This window comes from Atractosteus spatula, chromosome 6 (assembly GCF_055471065.1).
Source record: "Atractosteus spatula isolate fAtrSpa1 chromosome 6, fAtrSpa1.hap1, whole genome shotgun sequence".
Taxonomy (NCBI): domain Eukaryota; kingdom Metazoa; phylum Chordata; class Actinopteri; order Semionotiformes; family Lepisosteidae; genus Atractosteus; species Atractosteus spatula.
The window spans coordinates 39,017,214-39,040,050 of NC_142711.1; the positions used below are offsets into that span (position 1 = coordinate 39,017,214).

At 37.4% G+C, this 22,837-nt stretch overlaps 1 protein-coding gene across 1 annotated transcript in view; it reads right to left on the reverse strand.

Moving 5' to 3' along the window:
- cubn (cubilin (intrinsic factor-cobalamin receptor)) overlaps positions 1-22,837 on the reverse strand; it is a 133,957-nt gene that overhangs the window by 7,325 nt on the left and 103,795 nt on the right. Inside the window, exons 57-64 of the mRNA XM_088918786.1 lie at positions 18,068-18,256; positions 15,597-15,726; positions 12,477-12,694; positions 4,553-4,758; positions 3,949-4,111; positions 2,087-2,295; positions 1,551-1,695; positions 627-808 (exon numbers count right to left, since the gene is read on the reverse strand). Coding sequence (XP_088774912.1) covers positions 627-808; positions 1,551-1,695; positions 2,087-2,295; positions 3,949-4,111; positions 4,553-4,758; positions 12,477-12,694; positions 15,597-15,726; positions 18,068-18,256 — 1,442 coding nt within the window. The remainder of the gene's footprint in view (positions 1-626; positions 809-1,550; positions 1,696-2,086; positions 2,296-3,948; positions 4,112-4,552; positions 4,759-12,476; positions 12,695-15,596; positions 15,727-18,067; positions 18,257-22,837) is intronic.

Sequence of the window (22,837 nt, forward strand, 5' to 3'; positions counted from 1 at the left end):
GATCGAATGTATCTGTTTTAGTCACTGAAGGGAAATATATGGCTTTTCTCCTGAGTATTAGGACAAGCATCTAGCAGGCATCTACAAAACACATCTTCAAAACAATTCCTATTATTATGCAATAAATCCTATTATTTTAATTGCTATTAATATGCAGTAAAAACTAATTTTAAAAATGAACAAGTAATAGGTTTTTCCATGATGATTAAAGAAGAAAGAAAACACAACACACAACACAACAGCTGAAATATTGTGTTTTCTTTCTTCCCTTTTCAGCATGGAATAAACCTATTACTTGTTCCTTTGCAGTTTACGCATGGTGATGCAGCTACCCACCTGAACTAATAAAACAAATTCCTGCTTGAGCAATATTGTGTGCAGAACATACTATAAAACACCTATTCCAGCTATGCTCAGGCTTTGCTTATATCGTAGACATTAAGATCTCCTGTAATGTGATATACTGCATATAGTGATATTATTCACTTTAATTTAAGATAAATGTTTGGTATAACTAACTTTGAATTTCCTGTTTTACACTTCTAGAACCTCTACCCATTTTTCTACCCAAGGTTGACAGATACGGGTCAGAAAACTGCGGCTATGTCCTGCCAGACATGACTCACCTCCAGGAAGTCATAGGCACAGGAGGTATGTGTCTCTAGGTCAAAGCTGTTGAAGAAGAGGGAGATGGAATTGTTCTCAGGAGCATGGAGAATAATTTCACACTCAATATTGTGAGGGTACATATCTGGCCATCCAGGGCTCTTCAAGTATCCAAAGGCCTGCTCATACTCCCTGCTGCAGCCTGGAGTGCAACACAGAAAGTTTTTTTTGAATATCTTATATATTACAGCAAAGAATAGCTACAGTAATTAAAAACAAATGATGTGAATGGCAGTCTCTTTCAAAAGTTTCAAAAGTAATATTTTCACCGTACAGATACAAGATCATTTGGAGAAGAAAACATTTGGAAAACTAAAAATATTGTCTGTATTTTATGATTTACATTGCTTGAAGTACATTATCCACTTCTGATTCTGATAATCCATCCATTTTCTAATCACTTCTTCCAGGGAGACCAGAGTCCAGAATTGAACCCAGTTTCCCAGCACTGCAAACTATAATGTCACTGTGCCACCTGATTCTGATAATAAGAATCTTAAATATTGATTTACTTTTTCTTAAGAAAATGGTACTTGTGTGTGAAGAACAGGAGCAAGTCTGCAGCAAAATAAGCCTGTATAAGATAATAAGATATTTGAGTTGCAGCAAAATTTTAAATTCTAATGTCTAATGTATTCTGATGTTAATATATTTCACAGATAAACTTCATGCACATTTTTCCGTTTTCTGCACTCAACCAACGCGTTGACTATTTTTGTTGCTGTAGATTTTTTTACCCAGCTGGAAATCTTTTGCCCTGTTAGTAATAGTAGAGTAGATAAAACAGGTAACCTGCCATTAGAAAGTTCAGGTGGGTATAAACCTATTATTTGTTCCTTTGCTGCCATTAGAAAATATACTTATCATGAATTCTAAAAACTTACTTGCAATCTGATATGTCAGACTGAAGCCATTTCCATTCATATACTCATCAGATTTGAAGCTCACAAGAACAGTGCGGCCATAGGAGTAGAAATCAGGCACTGTAACATCAGTCCCACAGAACTTGTGCGACTGACCATAGTCTCCCTGTAAGACAGTGAAATAAGCAGCTCCCCTTAATGTATGTGTGCCACTGTATCTACTGTAAATACTGCAGCAACAATACAACAGCAGTGTACAGTAACAGACAGAAAAATATTGCAGCAACAATACAACAGCAGTGTACAGTAACAGACAGAAAAATATTAATAAAGTTTGCTTTTACCAGTTATAAAAGTAATACTAAATGTATAACAGAACACAAATTTACTTTAAAATCCCATGCAGCACATAGCTGAGCCCACATTCTTCATTATAAGTGTGTTATAATTTTACAAGAAACTTCTTTGTCAGCTCCTGAAAACTCCTGCATTTTATTCAGTAGATCCCTGTGAAAGACAGATATGGCCAACAACCAGCATTAATATTATTTCCTTACCCCTGGCCAGTCTTTGAACTCCAGGTAGTTTTGGGCACAGTTCTGAGTGGACTGCAAGTGGAAGTGCTGTACCGAGAGCCTGACATGCTCCTGTGTGGGCGCATCCAGTGTCCAACGGCAGTTGGTGAAGTCGGGGTAGTTGTTGGGGTGCTGGGGGAATGTGATGGTCTGGGGGGAAGTAGTGGCATTGAGAAGTCCTCCACAAAGCACTGGGAACAAACAGGTTAACTGGTCAACCATGCCTGGTACTTAATGAGTGCATTTAACTGCTTAAAATCTGTTCTTTGTAATTTATTAGTGCAATAAAACACTAATGTATATGCTAAACAGAACAGAAATCAGTAACATATGATGCTTTCTAGGGCTCTTGAGACTATTTTTGATATAAACTAATAATCTCCAGCAATTTGCTTCTTTCTCAAGTACTTTAATTTTCCCAAGACAGATTAGTAGGATCTCTGTGAATAAAATATGGAATAATAGATTGATGATTCCTTCCAAATGTTTTTGTATGTTCCACACTTCCAGCATAGCCTCATACAACATTAGAAAACTTTTAAAAAACATTAAGCAAAAGGAGGAAAAAACTGACATTCTAAATAACATGATAGCATTATAGTACAAGTGTAAACGAACAAGTAAAGGTTTATTCCATGCTGAAAAAAGAAGAAAAGAAACACAATGTTTCAGCTGTGCAGCCTTCTTCGGTTGTGAAGACAGTACAAGCACTTTCACATTCGATCTACATCATAAGTATCTGAACTGAAGTGGATAATCATATACTGCTTCAAACTGAACAAGTGTTACTAACAATCAGTACCACAAGTGTATAAATTACAGAAAACTGAAAGTACCTGTTAACACATTCCTTAAAACAAAAAAGTCTAATTAGATTTTAACCGTTCTAGACTACCAATTAAGGGAAATTATAATCTGGTTATTATGATTGTCTCAAAATGACAGAGAGGAGTCGGGAAGAGTTTAAACTTGAAACATGCGCCAGGCGCCCCTACTTCATCACCCAAACAAAACCTGACTGTAGCTAAGTATCTGAAACATGCTAGAGAGAGCTTGCTATTCTGTTTTTAGGTAACTTGGGTATGAGTGTCATATTTAGTAGATGTCTGGGGGTTTTCTGGGTGATTAGGATGTTAGGCCTCTGATACACCTTGTTTGTACATTCTGTAAATATAGTTGTGTTCCATGTTTCTTATGAAGCATAGACTAATGAAGCTTGTGTGACAGCAGCTGTAAGAACTTACAGTTCCTGACTAACAATAATAAAACTACAATATTAAAACATTTCCTCCTAACACATGGCTAGTGGTACTCCCCTCCAGAGCACAAGGACCTTATCATGTATCATGCACCTTCTCAGAACCAGTATTTTAAGTCCCAAGAAACCTGCCCACGCTCTCGCACCACTGATCCTGCCTGTTAAGTCCCATGTACAGTACATTTCTTTTCAAGGTAACCTAGGGTCCAATTATGAAGTTATAGGTGAGAGATGCTGCATTAGTTTGCTTGTTCCCATATCCAGTGATGCCACGAGAGGGAGTGTGAACAGTCTCACTACAATGTCCACATTTTTTTAGCTGTGGTGACAAAGATCAACCAAAGCAGACAAAAAAAATGTTTCCAAAACTAGCTATAATGAGTAATGATTAATGAAATGCTACATAGTGCAAGCTATCCAGGCTGAAAACATGAGCTGGGTAATTATCTGCAATAAGCCGTTGCCTGTTTTAGTGTATGGAGTCCTGAGCTTTCTAACTCGGCAGGTAAAATTTCCTCTTTCTTTGCACCTAAATACTACAGAGCTTTCAGGGCTGGAGAACAAACAATGAGGTGTCAGTGCTTACAGTCCACTGCCGTGAAGGTGGCGTTGAAGCCGCTGAAAGCAACAGAGCCATCTGTGATGAATCTGATGGTGAGGAAGTTGTTCGTCGAGGTGAAAGAAGCAGGCACAATGGTCCCACAGAAGGTCCCCACCAATGGGAAGTTCTCATTGTCTCCATCATAGATCTGGAGAGAGGAGGACACAGAAGGGACCCAGTGGTGAGTAAGCATTGGGATAATACATGCTGTTGAAGCCATTGGTACTTCTATCATCATTTCATACCGTTATAATTAATTGCTACTATGATCTTACATACAGGGACATACAGTATATAATTTCTTACCTTCACACCAACAGAAAAAGCCACTGATTAGAATATTGCAGTAGCGAAAAACACACATGTACTGTATATTAATATATGTTTATAAATACTTAGTGCATAGTGTATAAATTAAGGTAATCAATTTCTTTGTACAAACACCTGGTTCTGTGGAATGTGGTCTGGTACTGTACTTGAACGAGAGAAAGAGATGCAGGCAGAGCGCAAGCTCAAGTCTTTTCATTCTGCTTGCTCTGTTGTAGCAGAGCCGAGCAGGAATAGGAAATGTGATGATGCATTTCCTTACCTTCACATAGTCATATCTGCAGGAGGTTCCCGATGGTGATTCCAGGTGGAAGGAAGTGAAAGTCAAGTTGACCACCTTGTTGGGAGGCACTACAATGTTCCACAGGCAGTCCAGTCCAGCCTCATACTTACCATCATAGTTAATGTCAGGGGAGCCAAACATGCCAGTGAGACTGGTGAGGTATCCCCCACAGCCCTGCTGTGGTCCTGAACAGGAAAGGGATAAGAAGAGGCAGGTGAGAACTCCAAGTCCACATCTCTTGACATACACGGCCAGTTCAAACGAACAGGCTGAACATAAAGCCCACAAAGCCTTTTGCAGCACACCATTCATCAACAAAACTCATTTTCATTTAGACACCATGTATGCTGTGCTCATAGTTACAATTCAACATTCATTATCACAACTCATTCGCGTGTCCTCTACCAAGTATTTTATAGTTTTACACACTTGCCCTGTGCATACCTTGATTACTGAGAATACCACTCTGAAGATACAAAGTACTACCCTAACCACATTTCATTACTCAACACAGTGTTTGTTAAGACAGAATGGGCTTGACCATTCTCATCAAAACACCTTTCCTAATAAATAAAACAAATTCAAGAAGGCACTTTATTTTACTTTTCAGTCATTGTGAACCTCAAAATTAACTTTTGATTAATTTTGTTAGTCTGTTACAACTTTCCACATTTTCCACATAACATTTTCTAAATTCTGTAGGTCTCCAGCACACCCACAAGGGGACAGTGGTGCTTCAGAAATTCAGCAGCATAATGAGGGAAATGCAGAGCAAGACACAACTATTGCTGTTTTCAGTCCTGAAGCAGGAGTTTTTATTACAATTCAATTGAAGCTTTATTTTTATAAGAGTAAAATCATCGGACAACACGCCAAAGCAAATAAAATTAACATAAGAAAATCTAAAGAAATGTACAAAAGACATATCATACAATATTTACATATTCTGTAAACATATGTTAACATATTACAACTCAATGACAGAAATGTTACCACTCTGTAGCCTGATCTCATGAGACCTTATCAGTAAATAAGTCTGGATTGGTACAGTAAGTAATGGAATGGGAGAACCCTGAGGAAAACCAATTTGCTGCAGCAAATGATGTTGGTGGGCCAGAAGGTGGCACTCATTAACCTAGACCAGAGTTTCTAAGGCAGTGGCCCTGTGTGGTGATCAGGCACTCTGTGGAGCAAAAGGAGCTGTAATTTGGAATGAGATGTTAAAGGAAAAACCTGAATTCTTGGTCATTAAAGATCCCATGGAACTTTTTGAAAGAGTTGGAATGTTAAATTCCATGTCCTGGCTATATACAAGACTTCTATATTCAAGTTCAGGTGGGTAGTTGCGTCAGCATGCGTAGTCTGCAAAGGGACAAGTAATAGGTTTATTCCACACTGAAAAGAGAAGAGAGAAAACACAACGTTCTGGCTGTGAAGCCTTCATCACACACCTGAAGAAGGTTTTGCAGCCGAAACGTTGTGTTTTCTTTCTTCTATATTACACCATAGTATAAAATATCCAGGCTCCCTAGCATTCTGAAAAGATTTTAAGGTTGCAAAAGCTTTTTCTTATTCTTTTCTTTGTTCTAATGGCTGAAGAAAACAATCAAATCTTAAATAGCCTGATTAGACAAACCTGCAAGCTCAGACATTGGCAGAAAAGTCAGACCTCATGTTTGCATGGCTTTGGAACTGATTTCATGTTTGAGTGCATCTGCAGCCCAGTACCGTAAAGTACAGAAATGATCAAATAGACTGCAGAGCTATTCTGATTTTCTGTCTGTTGTAAATGTACCCTACATTTAACATACATTCAATTTACATTTGTAATGTATTTTTTTAACCATAACATCTTGAAAAAAAATAAATACTCCTCTCAAACAAAATGACAGTAAAAACTGAAATTTAAAATGAAAAATCACAAAGAAACATGAAAATGGGCTTAAAGATTTTAACCTAATCACACAATTCTGCATGTTTGTGCAAATACTTACAATTGAATATTATACTGGATAAAACAGAAGCAAATATCATTCATTACATGATACTAGAAAAAAAACAATTAGTGGGACTGTGATAAATATAGTTACACTTCACCATGTTGATTATAAAATATCTTGATTGATAATTTGTATATATTTTTATAAAATCCTAACTTAAAAAAAATAGTTTATAAAGCAAATGAAATCACTTTAAATCTGTATCTTAAGTTCTTGCAGGAGGTGTGTTCTTGGGGCTTATGTCTGTTTTATGTCTTACATCGAAGCTACAAATTGCTGTTCCCCAAACCTAGATGTGACTCAAATTCCCATTATTGTTGTTTCTCCACAGTAGCCTCACAGAAGTGCCCTGCTCATATTTGCTTATAATCATAGCACATACCAGTATATATCTGCTGAAAAATAACATTAAGCCGTAAGAAGCCTTCGATTATTTTCTCAGTTGCTGAATATGACCTAAGGGAACCAGCATGCAGAGAATGAGAGGGTAGCATTAAGAGTTAATGCATTCATCTGCTAGATGTCGTACACAGTGCATCATTTCAGACTGTTAAAAAAATGCTGTTGCAACTGCAATAAAAATAATCACCCTAATCTGTTCAGCAATTTTATTTTCTCTGTCTAGTGAGCCAATAAACTTTAAGCCAGCTGGAGACAGATGTAGGTTCAGTCCACTACTGACTTTGAACAAAAGAACTGTAGAGCTTTAAAGGAGCAGCCACTGAATGTGCATTAAATCTCACTGTGATACGAGGACACAGCTAGAGGAGGAAACAATTCTGTTGTGAAAGGCTGTGAGATTAAGAAAATCCAAAACTTACTAAGAAAATACTGTGAAACAAAGCTATTTAAATTGAGATTTCTCACTGTAATTCAGACAACAACCTTTTCTTATATAAAAAGCAGTTTCTTATTTGGCATATATGATGATAACTGATTGTGACTTGATGGAAGTACTGGAAGATCAAAAATAAGCTCCAACTAAATAAATCACTTTGAGAAATATACTGTATTCCACATTCATTATTCCACTGTATACAGCAAGCCGTTTGGTGGAGCAAACTTAGTAAAGAATACGACACAACACCTGCATCCTACCTAGAAGCTGAAACCACAGCCCTATGGGCCAGAACGCAGAACACTAACCACTCTGGTACTTAATCACTGTTGCCGCATCACTACCACTGTACAGTATGTATGACTAACCTAAACCAAATGAAAAAGATGGGTCAAGAGGCCAACTTTCAATTATAGCGTTTCATACAGTAAGTTCTTATAATTCCAATCTTTAAAAAGAGTGCTCTGCTCCTGGATACAAAGACATTTTAACTTCCCCAAAAACACATTGTTGCTGCTTTGTACAAGGCTAACTGCAAATCCCAGTCCAGCATCTGCCTTTGTCAGGAAAATATAGACAAAACCAGGCAATCATGCTACTACAATGCACCCTGGAAGAAAGCATCCACATCAGAGAGGATGACCAATTTGTAATTTATGCCATTCCATTAAACCCATATACTGCATAAAACAATAAAAAAGAAAATGCATCAAAAATACACAAAGAGCCCCAGGAGATAGTCACACAATGAGACACACCAGGCAATCCATTTCACTAGCATTTCCATGTTGTAAGTGCCATTGGAGTGCATGTGATTTATTGTGCACTTCATTACATGGCCATAAATACATGGCACCAGATTTAGCATTCCACCATTTATCCAGTGATACTTTGAGTGTGTTTAGCTCATTTAACTCATTAATGTAAATCAAACAAATTTAATTTTCATTAGATGATACATACCTATCTTAAGCTAATTCTTTTTATATTAGATGTTTAATGAAAGGTTTACTGTGGTCTTGATTTGACATGAGATAAGGATAAAAGGTACAAGACAAACTGAACAGTATTGCACATCTATGCAGTATGAATTCCTACAATTTTAGGAGACAGGGTTAAGTTGATTCAGTCATTCTTTTGGCCATTTTTTTTTTAGTTTCATTTCATTACATTTCAGAGTAGCCAAGGGCTTATATCCCAGCCCATGGGAAAAGAGTCATTAAATCTGAAAATGTTAATTTCACAAGAAGGAGGGAGTCTATGGTCTTGTAAATTAATTTGCCTACTATCTGGCTTTCTAATCTCTGAGATCATTAGCTCTTTTGGCTGCACATAGAAAAGCTGTATAACAAAGATCACCCCCAGGTGCCATCTGTCTCCTTTCCTAACTGAACACCTCTTTCTTCTTTCTCTTATAATTTTGGCAAGTGCGACAGTATTACTACAAAGACGTTGGCTTATTAAACACAAAAACATTCAGAAACACATACTGTATCTCAATGTTCCTTTTATAGCAACCTAAATTAAGAAAATTAAATCACATTTGCATCCCAAATAAGAGATACTTTTTCTGAAGGGTACTTTATTCTGTAATTAGTCTTTTCTGTACTACATATATCATCCATTCATTTTCTAACCACTTTATTGAATAAATTCAATGGAGAAGGAGTCTATCCTGGCCAGCACAACATATACCCAACATTAAAAATGAAAATACAATCAACAGCAAAACATAGAAGACCCAACTTTATTGTGTAAGTGTGTGTAAAATGTGTTATTCAAAATGACTTTAAAAAAAAATAATATAAAGCCCTGAATTCACAGGAGATAGAATGTGAGAGAGCTCTTGAGTAGATCAACCAGTATAGTACAGAAATTGCTGGATTGAATCTGGGATATATTATCCTTGACTACTGTGAGGCTGCAGTGCTGTAGGTGAGAACTACATCATTCCTCCAATTGCTTAAGGAATTTTGAAATACTACTACCAACAAAAAAAAGTCATTGAGAAAGAAAATTTTCCCATAATATCTTCCTACATTGTACTGGACATTATGGGATTTCAGAGGATTTCCTGTCATTTGATCATCTTTTCCATTTGGGGTTTTCTGTTTGTTCTACATGAGTAATGGGTGGATATGGGAGGGGAAGTATCTTACAACATCTATAAGACACCTTCTTTTTCTTCCACTGTTTCTAAACATTCCCAGCCAAAGCTCTCCATCTTGAATACCACTTATTAGGTGCTACAGTTGATACTGAAGTTAGCCTATAAATTTGTCTGTCTGACACATTATTAAATTATTAAATCTTTAGTTCATAACACATAGATGGCTTGTTTTACAACTTCATAATTATTAGTAATGCTACAAAAATTATTAGGCTGACATTAATTTCAATAAGGACAGTCCTCTCTAAATAAAGTGCAAAACCCTTAACCTAGTGAAAAATGGGATAAGGAATACTGATGGCAGGCAATTGCATCAGCTTTTGGTTTTGTAACAGTGACAGACCTTTTTCTTTTGGGATTTAAAGACTCTGGAGTTCAAGGTATATCATCTTTAGCCAGATGGGATGGGATGAATGCTTTGAAACAATTTTCTTTTGGTTTTATCTTTGAAAGGCCTTTTGTATTATATTCTTCTAACTGCTGTTTCATAAGCACAAAGAACACACTTTTAATCTGCAGCAGGATTCACGGGAATGTGAATCTTGGCAGCAAGCAAAGAAGTCAATGTCTTTTTTTAATTATGGTGAAAAAAATCCTTCCTTTCAAGCCACACCACATGGAAGTCAGTAATTGGCTGTGGACGGCTATGAGTCATACAACAAATATGCCCTCCCTCAGTTTGTCATAACCACTGTGGATTGAAACACGTAGCACAGTTTGAGACTGGATGGAAAGCGAGTGAGGAAAATTTGAGAGAAATGTCTGGAAATTCAGTGGGGTGTGTCCTTGCTGCCCTATAACAGACCATGTACTAGATCTACTGTACATGAAAAGCAGTGCAGATATAGAAATGTAGGTAAACTTGAGGGGACTACTATATGACAACCCATTTATAATGAGACTTCACTTCTTGAATTGAAAAGGTTTTAATCCTATCTGCCAGTGAATCCAGAGCCAGTTCCTTCTTTTCTTGAGCCAGATGCTATCCACACACTGATAGAGCACCCAGGAAATCCCGGGAATTACAGGCTAGCCCTTTTTATAGTAACTTTGAAACATCTGGTATCCAATACATAATTATAAAATTGCAGATTTTATAAACATTTTGTTGACCATGTTTCTTTTGTGAAAACCAGAATTCATTACAGTTTTTGTATTTTATTGTACTTGTGTTAAATATCTCCAGATGTTGCTTCTCTTTTGCCTATCATTTCAAGAACAAGGATATTCTGTAACATCAACACTACTTTAAGTAGTGTTGAAAAAATGATAGGCGGATCTTTCAGATAAATTTTCCTGGATAAAAAGTTTGAAAAAGAACAGTTCTTTTTATTTTGCTGGCATTTATGCCTCCTTAGGAACAACAGCTTTTTTGGGAAATGGGTTGGCAGTCAGAACTAATTATGTATTTATTTTCTCTAATTCTTTACTTTTTCTCAAACATTTCTTGCAAACTCGGCATACAATAAAACTTGGTGGTAAAAATGTATGTACATAAAAACATAATTATTCACGAAAAAAACAACCTTAATACTTAAGGCCCTCTCTTTGTCTTGGGTTGAGCAGGATGATTGTCTTTCTGGCCACACATCCAGAGAGAATACATCTGTGAATGCTGTCATGAGTCCAAGATCTGGTTTCTGTGTCATGAGTCACAGAAACCAGAGGACATACCCTTCAGGGAGACTGTGCACACTATGAGCAGGGAGGCAGAAATCTTTAGAAAAGAGACAGAGAAAGGTAGGTGACTGTAGGTAGCACCAGCAGGCAAAGAAAACTATGCACACCATACAGGACTGGTGCAGAAAGGTAGGATTTAGGTTTTTGGGGTATTGAGGATCCTTCCAGAAACAGGTAGGTCTTGTACAAGAAGTTCTGCTTGCACCTGAACCAGAGACTCATGGATATATTGGGGTAGCATATGTGTAGAGTAACTGATATACAAGTATGTATATACATTGATCAAGAACTGGTTAACGAACAGCAAAAAGTGAATTTATTGTAAGAGGTTATAATCTCTACCTGGGCTGATGTTAGCAGTGATCTACCACAAGGATCCATTTTAGACTCTTTGATCTTCCTGATCTACTGTATACAATTCTGATACAATTAGCAAGCTGCTCAAATATGCTGATGATAGTAACACAGATGGAGGTACAAACAGAAAAAGTGGTAAGGTAGTTCCAAAAGATGATATCTTAGATTGTGGTTGACACTTGGTAATTGAAAATCAGTACTGATCAGTGCGAAGGATGCAGGATGTTACACACAAAAGGGATCTGAGTGCATATGTATATTCTTCTATGTTTTCACTGAGACAATGTGGGGAAGCAATAAAAAGGCAACAGAATACTTAGGTTCATAAAAAGCATGGAGTTTAAATCAAGGCAGATCATGCTTAAACTCTACAATTAACTAGTACGACCTCATCCACTATGTTCCATTTAGGCCACCATACCACAGAAAACTGAAAAGCTGAAATGGTCTTGTATATAGACATGTCAAGGGAATTAAATCTCTTCAATCTAGAAAAGAGGAGATTTGATCCATATATACTAAATACAAAAGGGTATAGGTTCGGAGAATGTTAGTGTCCTAGTCAAACAAGAATATGGGGTCACATCTGGAAATTTAAGGGGAATAAGAAACACTTCTTTACACAAACATAAGTGAGTGTCTGGAACAAGCTTCCCAGACAAATGTTTGAGGTCCAAATGCTGGACACCTTTTAGAAATTACCTGGTTTCTTTAAACCTAATTTTTTGTAGGTCTCCCATCAGAGTGCTGGCTAAGCCTAATCTTATTTAGTTTCTGAGATCTAATGAGATCAGGATATAAGGTGGTAATGCCAGCTCCAGCCAGCAAAAGCAGAGTCAGAAGAGAATGAACACATACCTAAGGTCTCTCTGTAGGTTGCTCTCCAGCCCCCAGCCCCAATAGAGAAGTCAGTTATGAACATTATAAATAGATGGTTGAAGGAAGACCTGAGAGTAAGGGGGAGTTCCCTGCCACAAAACCTTCCCAGCAAAGAAGCATTGGAGTCATTCCCATTATAGACTGCCACATAGTCATATCTGCAGTTGGATGAGGCCTCCAGATGGAAAGTGTTGAACCTGCAAAGAAGAAACAATGGAACAACATCTTTTAATATGCATAGTGGGGGTAATGTAAATTCCCAGCAGGAAATCCTCTTCTGAAAGACACAATGCACAAACACAAAGCACCTCCCTTTTTCCACCGTGCACGGCTAAAGATTGTATGCAATAACTTGAGAAGGAAACAGATGGCATAGCTGGTAAATTTGATAACTTCAGAAGAAAAAAACTTTATGTCTAGGAGAAATCCTGAAGGATAAAAATCTTAGGACCTGAATTATACCTAAAACATTTACTCATACTTGTAAATGTTATAATGGAAGTGATATGTGTGCAACCATTGAAGTTTTCAAAGCTTCAAATAATTCTCATAAAAAAATGTATTTTAACCTGTAATACTGTACATCCAGAAATGAATTATATCTGCAACTCAGGAATTAAAAAAATTGTGCAACTTTATAATGTCATACAATAATAGAAAAATTCAACAAAAATTGAATTGACTACTAAAGGGGTGTGCTAAAGCGTCAGCTCTTAACAAGGAAGAGCTTCATCTACAGCTGGACTGCAGCCAGACAGCAGCATCACATTGCCAGTTGCCAAGAGACTCAAACAGTACTCTGTGGTTCTTTGTGTGGAGACACCCACAGGGCTAATGTTGCCAGTGTGGCCTTGTGCTCTGGTTTGAGAGATAGGGGGGAGAGTGTCTAGACAGCTGTCTAGTCCCTAATGTGCTGCTGAAAACTGCTGGCCTCTCCAGTCAGCCTGGCACTTCCCATTTTACAGGTCTTGTTAAAGACTACCGTGATTACAAAACCATGGCGATGGGCTTGAGGCTCCACAAATTAAGAACTGAAACTGGTATTGTATGAAGCTGTTGCTCAGATAAACATTGGCATTGCTAATCCTAAAATGGTTAATTCACTAGAACACCTAAACTACTTCTTGCTAGGGTGAATGAGCATTCAATACACTTAGAAGAGGTATTATTGACATAATTGTTGACCATGAAATCATTATTTATGACATTAAATCAGTGAATCTGTTTAACACATTAGGTGTGAACATAATTTTCTACAGCTATAGATTTTTGTGCAATGTGAGCATGGCTAAAAGAGAAAAATGAGCAAGAGCAAACAAAACATTTTCATAGCAATATATACTTCTTCTTTCCTTAGCAGTGTTCTAATAATGAACTGTAATCTATCTTGACCAAAAATACACAAATATTTGAAGTCTGTTTACATGGTTCTTCTTTCCAACTTTGCAAAACAGCTATGGTTAATTAATATTCATATAAATTATGATTTAAACCACATATTCCATACATATATTCTTTTAATGTATTATTCTTTATAAAAATGTATGTTATATAGCTTCTCAAAGTGCTTAACAGCAAGAAAAAAAGGTACACCATTAGAGGAGACAGCAGAATTACACAATTATAGTACAATAAGCATTCGGAATAGAGTAGGAAAGGAAAGGGGTAGACACAGAAAGTGTTAAATAAAGGCTCTCTTAAAGAAGAAGGTTTTAAATCTAGATTTGAAAGTGCACAGGGAAGGTAATTCTCATACAACCTTAGGGATAGGATTCTAGAGATTAGGGGCATAGCAGGAGAAGGCCCTGTCACCCTGTACAGAAGGCCCTGTACAGAATGTAGACGTGCTTGGAGGACAGACAGGAGAAAGAAGGTTGCGAGGTGTGGAGTAGGATGATAGAAAGTATGAAAAAATAAATTGAATTAAATTGAAAATCAGACAGGTATTGAGGTGCCAAACAATGTAGTGCCTTATAGGTGAGCATAAGGATTTGAAATTGACATGGACGCCTATGCAAGGATTCCATGACAGGAGTAATGTGATCACTTGCACAAGATCTGGTTAGTCTATCTGGCAGACCTGTAATTCTGGACATACTGAAATTTCTTCAGTAGATACTCTTTAGATACCCCAGCGAGTAGGGCATGACAGTAATCAATTCAAGAGAAAATGAAAGTGTTGACTAGCTTCCAAGCAACAGTTAGTGACAGCATAGGATGTAGTCTGGTGATATTTCTGTGTGGGAGAATGATGTTTTTACAATATGTTGCACATGTGGGTCAAACATGAGGCCTGGATCAAATATCACCCCTAAGGTCTTCAATTTACATTGAAATTCAAGTACAGTGCAATCCACAGATAGAGTTACTGCACTGGCTTACATAGTTGATGGGAGGTCTCAAGAAGCATGACTTCAGTCTTGTCGCAATTTAATCGTTACAGCTTGATCGTAACAGCTGTTGGAATACTGTACATAAATACTGAACAGTATCGGGCCCCCAGGAGCACCAGTTAAGTGTTCCTCGAACAAAAACATTTTTTTTGGCAGAGGAGTAACTGCAGCTGGGTCACTGGTACTACACCAGTACACAAGGACTTATTTATTATGATGAGAACAGCAAAGCAGAGAGTAGAGAAACAGGACTGAAATAAAGCAGTAGGAATGGGAACAGACATGTGGTGAATTTCATACACGATACCGATTTACAGTACTTTATGCAGCGTCAAGAAGAGAGGAGCCAGACAGAAGGGAACCAGCAAAACTAGGCAAGCAGGGAGGAGTTGTGGTAGGAACATGCATTGTGGAAAGAAAGTGATGGCAGATGTTGTCAATCTTGGAGCTAAAAAACACTAAAATGTTTTGTAAAGTTGGGATGAAGCAGGTAATGTGGTGGGGCATTTTGGCTTTAGCTGTCTGTCGATGGTGGAGTACAGGAGTCTAGGATTGTTATGGCTGTTCTCAATGATATTGGAGAAGTAGCCGGCTGAAGAAGACTCTGTTGCATCTTTGCCAGTCAAGTGCTCCTACCAAGATGGAAAATGTACGTTAAAACAAAAGATGATTTCTGGCACTAAGGAACAGAAAACTGCAAACTTACTTTAGCTCCACTACCCGGTCCTGGCTCACAATGATGTGGTAGGTACAGTTCATATTGTTGTGGTAATTTGTAATAGAGAGAGTTGGACTACTGACTGTACCGGCACTGTTGTTGAACACACCACCACAGGCTGGAAGAAAGAAAAGGATATTAGGAGACATTAAGGCCGGCCCAGTGGTTCGCCTAAGATATTATACCTTATTGTTTAATCATTTACGATTAAAAGCTCCCTGTAATCCCTGTAACTGTATATAATGGAGGATTGGTGGACAGTAAGCATTAAATTCCCCAAATTCAAACATTTTTTGCCTAACCTATAGCATGTCTTTGAACAGTGGAGAGCACCCAGACAAAAGCCATGCTAACACAGACAGAACATTCAAACTCCACGCAGATAGCACCCCAGGAATTGAACCCAGGGCTTCAGTAAAGTGAAGCTGCAATGCTGACCACTGTGCCATTGTGCTGTCCCATGTCAAAAAACACATCAACCAGCATACATTATTTCAGTATTTTGAACCTACAACATTGTGTCTTAAACCTCTTTGAGGTAATGTCTAAACAGTACATTTTGATTCGAAGGCAATATGTCAGCTATGTCTCTTTTTATTGCACATCAGTAAAATCAATTTAATTAATTTTTCTACTATTTTACAAAATTGTTAAAATTTTACAAAAAGTGTGAAAATCATGATTTTCATGTGTTTCACACCAGCAATGGGCAATGTTCTTAGTTTTATCATTTCAGAAGACTGTGTGTCTGGTAGATTTTAACAGTGAGGATGAGTCATCACCCCAGTGAAATGGCACTATTGTCAGGCTTGGATTATATATAGAAACCATTCAGCAGAAAAATGTGCCAAGGGCGTCCTCTGGCATTCTGTGGCACCACAAGCCAAAGCCTAGCCCCTGACACAGACAGGAACAGAATCCCTCTGATTGTGCTGAATTGCAGGGTCTCTCATTCTCTGAATTCCACAGAAGCTCAATGGGAACTCAGACACTCTCTGTCACTCATCAACAAAGAAGCCTGAACAAAACATGGAAATTCCCAGACAGATAAATTCTTTAAATCTGTCATTTTTGAATGTCGTGCGATGAAGAAGTTCCTATATTTTTAAAATGTTTTGCCTTTTAATTCTGAAGTATCTTCTAAAGAAGGGGAAGATATGCACATATATTGAGTATAATAACTTGCACTTTAGGGTCAATTGAGGACATGGAAACATATGTTGGATTTGCTGAGTTCATGGGATAAATTGTCCTCAGTCAATCTGGAATGACACTGCAGATGCAGCAGAAAACTCAGAGACAACGGGAGATTATTAAGACATTTCAGGTCAGACATACAGTATTACCATTGTTTTATATTAAATAAAAATAAATCTCTATAATACATTTTGAATTCTACACTTGTACACTTTTGAATTCCAATGAGCTTTTCCTATCATTATCAATCATTTAATGGTTGTTGGAGTCTCATATAGTAAACATAAGGAGTGGAGGTAGAGAATCTGAAAATCTGAACCTTCATGTCATAATTACTTTTACTGTGCTTGTAGAAACCTCTCATTTGACTCCTGGGGTTAAAGGCCCACCTAGTCTCTCATTAGAACTAGCATCCCTCCATATAGCGCAAGGTCCACTGTTTTATTTATTATATCTAAATATTTTAATTTTCTCCATTTACCACACCAACAAAGTTCCATAAATTTGCCCCTAAATAAAAATCACTTCATTGACAAGAAGGTTGTCAATTCACAGGATCCAATTGATATTTCATATAGATTAAAAAAATACATGTACCTTTGGAACAATAATGTCAAGGAAATAAAAAACCTCATTGGAAGATCATTGGAACAAATGTAACATTTTGAAGAACTAAGATAAATAATCTTGTGATTTCTACACATATCTGAATTCTTTGAATTGAAATATTCGCAAAAAGGCACTGTACCTTCATAAGTATTACTACTACTAATAATAATAAAAATAATAATAATTTGAGAAGTTTTTAGTTCATAATGTAGGATGTTTAAATATAAGATGGGTACAGAAGCTCATTCTGGGTTTAAAGTTTGATAATAAGGAAGAAACTTCATAAAATGGTCTGTCTGGAGTATTCTGCACGAAATATGTACATGCAGTTTATAGCAGAGCTGCTTGAACATTGGGACCTTTAAGTTTTGTTGCAGCAGTGAACAGAGTAGTATGAAGAACAGAAGTGCACTCCCTGAGCTCAAGGGATTAGCCTGTGAGAGGCGTGTTGTGAGGCTGTCACCCTCTCAGGTCCTCAAATTCCAGGGAGAGTGTGCAGATACATTTTACAGAGATCACATTCTCAGCTTCCTCAAAGCATGTTATAGATCTAATATCATTAAACAGTTCAGACAAAAAATACTGAAGCTTTGGTACACAGGGCTTTCCTATAGAATAAGAATGAGAAGTAAAAATGCTTAGCAAATACTTACAGACCACTTCATATTGAGCCAGGAAGCCATTATCATTAATAATGTTGTCAGAGTAGAAATTTAACAGCATTGGGCCAAATGTAGTGAAAGGTCCTGGTATCTCAGAACCACACAGAGTTGTCAGCAGAGGAGCTGTGGGGAAGGTTCCACTGTAGATCTTTAGGCCATCATAGGCACATGTTGACTGGGCTACAGAAACACAGAAAAGTTCAATACAAAATTTTAGCAGGGCTGGGATGTTTTTAACACCCTCTTTATCCCTTTTTATATTCATCTGTACTGAAAATATAAGCTATAAGATTTTATGCTTGATAAAATTCAGTGTTTATATTTGTACTGCACTTAAACTTCTGTAATAAAACACAAATGTTTCTAATATTAATTTACTTTAAAGTTCAGAAAAAAAGGCATTACTATTCTGAAATCAGGTCTGTCCTATGTCTTGGCATAGCTCCTGCCACAACACCGAAAGAAGAACAAAACTCCATATACAGTAGTCCTTTGATTGTCCATGACATTCTCTTCAGACACAACAGTCCCAAACAATAGGTCTCATTATACTCCCCCTACCCTGCCTCTCTACACCAAGTAACACTGCTGCTCTTTGTTGAGTCCCCACTCCTCTATGAGTCCTCTCTTGTGTTGCAAAATCTGTGTCCTAAATCCTTCCACTTTGAGCAGCTCTGGTCATGGCTTATATATCACCTTTCCAGCCAGAGCTCCAGGTCTGAAATCAAGAGCAGGAGTGTTCAGGTGATCAAGGGGGGTGTAGCCAGAGTAGCCAAAACTAACAAGTAGGGGCTAATTAATTAAATGATTGTATGCAGTTGACTGGGTATAGGTATAACAGTGCATTGACCCTTCTTCCCTTTACCTTGTGCTTCCTCTCTGTCTCCAGGACTCAGGTCTGCTTAACCCTGTTCCTCAAACCTACATCACCACTGAATTTGTGGTAATTAAAGAGAGTCTAGATAAACAGCATAGTAATTCAGTCTTTTTTGATTGGCACCTGCCCTACTGTTTGCACCAGGAAAGACTGGTGGCTTTGACTAAAAGATGAAAAACACACCAGACCTAATAGAAATTCTGGCCATTGTATGCATACTTAAAGTGCACAGTGAAAACTTATGTATTGGATCAGTGAAGTGATAACTGTATTTCACATCAGAAGTAGTTCAATTACTGTGGGTAGCTGCGTCAGCATGCGTAGGCTGCAAAGGAACAGGTAACGGGTTTATTCCATGCTGAAAACAAAAGAAAGGACTCATTGATGTTATTGTTGCAAAGGGTAATCTGTTGTTGGAGGGAATAAATGGTAGAAAGCATCAGTTTCCGCGAACACTGTTGTAGAAGTCTCTGAGTATTACCGGAGTCAAAAGAAAAAGTGTTAATTTTTTGGGTGAAATCCTTTGGGAATAATATTGTGACGACGACATCTGTAAAGGAAAAGGAGGTGGTTGGAAAGCCTGGTCTTGGAACAGATCGCTGTGAAGAGGTGCAAAAGCGGGTTTAGTAAGAGAGGGGGCCAAGTGGCCCAGGGAGGAGGAGAAGGAATGACGAAGAGATCTAGAAAAAGATTTCAAGGATGGCCTTTCTTTTCTTTTCAGCATGGAATAAACCTGTTACAGTACCTGTTCCTTTCACATCAAAAGATGTGATACCATGATGCATTAATTGTGAAAACATAAAAGAGCAGCTGTACAGCATTGGTTTCAGTCTTTTGGAGTTTACTTTTTGGATTTGCCTCTTGAATTAGAAGGCATAAGCAAAGAAGACTAGAGAGTTTCAATGATGGAAAAGCAATGAATTTTGAGGATGAAAGTAAAGAAAATTCTAATTAAATACTGGAGGAAAAGACCAGGTCATCCAAGCAAGACAACAGCAGCTAATGACAGAAAAATCATTGGAGCTGTGAAATAAAACACTAAAATAACAGCCAAAGAGATTGCATACAATCTAGAGTCTCCAAAATCAGGTTTGGTAAATAATTGTGGAACCAAACCGTTACATAAACTAGGGGGTGTATGAACTCTCTTGCACTCATACTGTACTTTTTGCTTCATGCCCCTTGTAAGTTTCTCTGAATGATTATTGTATTATTTTTCTGAATACAAAATATATTTCTTACATTGTCTTGAAGATTATAGAAAAAAAAACAAAGAACTCTTGTAAAGCTCTTTTGCCCTTTTCAAGAAAAAAGTATAATTCTGTGGATTGTATTGCAATTTTGTGTATTGCTGTTTCTGTTTTACCAGCATCACAGCACAATATGTTGTTTGTGAAACAGCCACATTTACAGGCACTTAGGTGCACATTGATTTTTTTTATATCCAGTCCAATAAACTACTGTACCTCTCAACTACTAAAACATTCTTAATAAAGCAAGTCATGCAGCATCCAGACCTCAAAAGGTTCACTTGTACTTAAAAGTAATCTTATTATGATACACATTTCCTGATTCAATTCTTAATAAAACATCCACAACAATTTGTTCAATATCCTTTTCTTTTTAATCAACACACACATTTTTACCACATTGTAAGTTCTTAATATTCACACCATATGTTTTTGATTAACTCAAATCTGATCCAAATACATGTGACAGAAATAAGATGCCTTAATCCTTCTTATTCTGAAGGTCCCAAAGGCTTGACCCTCAGACAAAAATGATTTGGGAAAAGTGGAGAGTTCTTTGAAAAGATTATTTGGCCTTGATTTAAGTTTAACTGAACCACTTTAAGCATCACCAGCTGCCAAAAAAACACAAGAAAGGGCTAAACATGTTTGATTAAGAAAATAACTAGTTCAATTATGTAATGTAAGCTTATTTGGACAAAAAAACAGAACTAAAGAACTAGAGGTCTGCCCTCTGTACCAGAATATCAGCCCAGAAAACACCTCATTAAAGATTTATTTGTTTGAAAGTACAAACTTTTACAATGATCATAATGGTCTTTGTAACAACCCCCAGCTATACCAGCAACTGTAGGCCTGCAAGAGAGTGAGAGCAGGAATCAGACTTTCATCCAGATATTTAACTTGTCAAAGGACAGTTGCTTACATTGAACATTGAACAAATATCCTTTGAGAAGTTCTTCTGAAGAGTAGCCAGGAGGTACAATATCATCCGCTTTCATGATAACTAATAACCATTTACTGTCAGAACTCCTCATAGCTCAAATTATGATTATAATTTCTTGTTGTTCCTTTAAGTGATTTTAAAAAAAATCAATTGCTTCAGAGAAAAGCTCCCTCTTTTAAACTTTATATCATTAAAAAGCTTTCTGTTCCATTACCATCTTCATTGTGATCACATGTTAAAAATCCACTTTATTTCATCTTTAGGTTTTAACCCCCATCCCCCCCAAAACATATTTTCCTATATTCAATGCCCTTCTTTTGTGGTTCTGCTTATTAAATAAAATTTAATTCAATCAACGCTGTTCATGTATCTCATATAATTAAATCTTCTTGAGGCATACATTATTTAATTTATTATGTTAATGCAATCTAAGTAGGAATGATGTCCTGTATAATACTGTAACGCAATGGGGGCTCAGGCGGGCACCCCTGCCGCATTAGGTCGGCCCCCCACCGTCGGGGGCTCGAACCCGGGACTCCCGCGTCACTCAGCAGGGACCCAGCATGGTGAGCTAAAGAGAGATCTCTCTACAGCCCAGTAGCTGTAGTCCTGCTATCACAGGGAAGGGCGGTGACGTCACCTGCTCTGGTAAGCCGGCTCTTACACAGTACCTGTCGGCCGTAAGCGTTACACTCTCCCCCGCTTAAATCGCCGTCCCCGGCGAAGGGCTATCCCACCCCGCTTCTGACACCAATGTAACGCAACGGGGGCTCAGATCTCTCTTTAGCTCACCGGGCTGGGTCCCTGCTGAGTGACGCGGGAGTCCCGGGTTCGAGCCCCCGACGGTGGGGGGCCGACCTAATGCGGCAAGGGTGCCCGCCTGAGCCCCCGTTGTGTTACAATACACACAGCTCTGGCAAGAACTCTAAGAAATGCTTCACAAATTAGACAATGCATCCTCTCTCCACATTGAACATGTTCCTTATTCATGAAGGATTTGGTGTGCATCCAAAGAAATTCTCTTTAGGGTTTTACAGCCTCCTGACATATTATAGAAAATGAGTCCTTGAGTGCTATAAAAAAAATGAAGCATCATTCTGTCTCCCCTAAATAGATATGAGTAACAACAGATGTTTGTGAAATATTTTCAATTTTCAGAAAAGTCAAACACCAGCATAAATCTTCTTTGGAAATAAACTGCCATTCATTTAACACTGCAGAAATTATATAGAAACTTAGTTTACTCTTTCTTTATGTGTATTATATCTACCATAATATGTCTATGATACAAATTATTCTTGTAATTAAAAATAATTTATTATAATAGAATTCTATTTTTTTATCTTTTTTTACCCAAATTAAAGTCATTCATGAATCAAACAAAATAAAGTATATATATATAAATTTCTAGAAAATTATCTGTAAGGTATAATATTCCTCTTTGGAAAAACAAATATGAAACTTCTTGGCTGGATTTGTATTGTTTGGTGGCTCATGTTATTATCATCTGCATTAAACTGGGAGGATTGTTTTTTAACCCTGAGATATTGTTATAGCTATTGTGGTGTCTCAGGATCTGGAGACAATGGTCAACTTCTAGTTGTATCAACATTTGTAGTTCTCTAGGTTTCAAAGTGAGTAAAAACAATACATGGAAGGTGAGGTGTTTGCTGAGCTGAAGTGGGTCT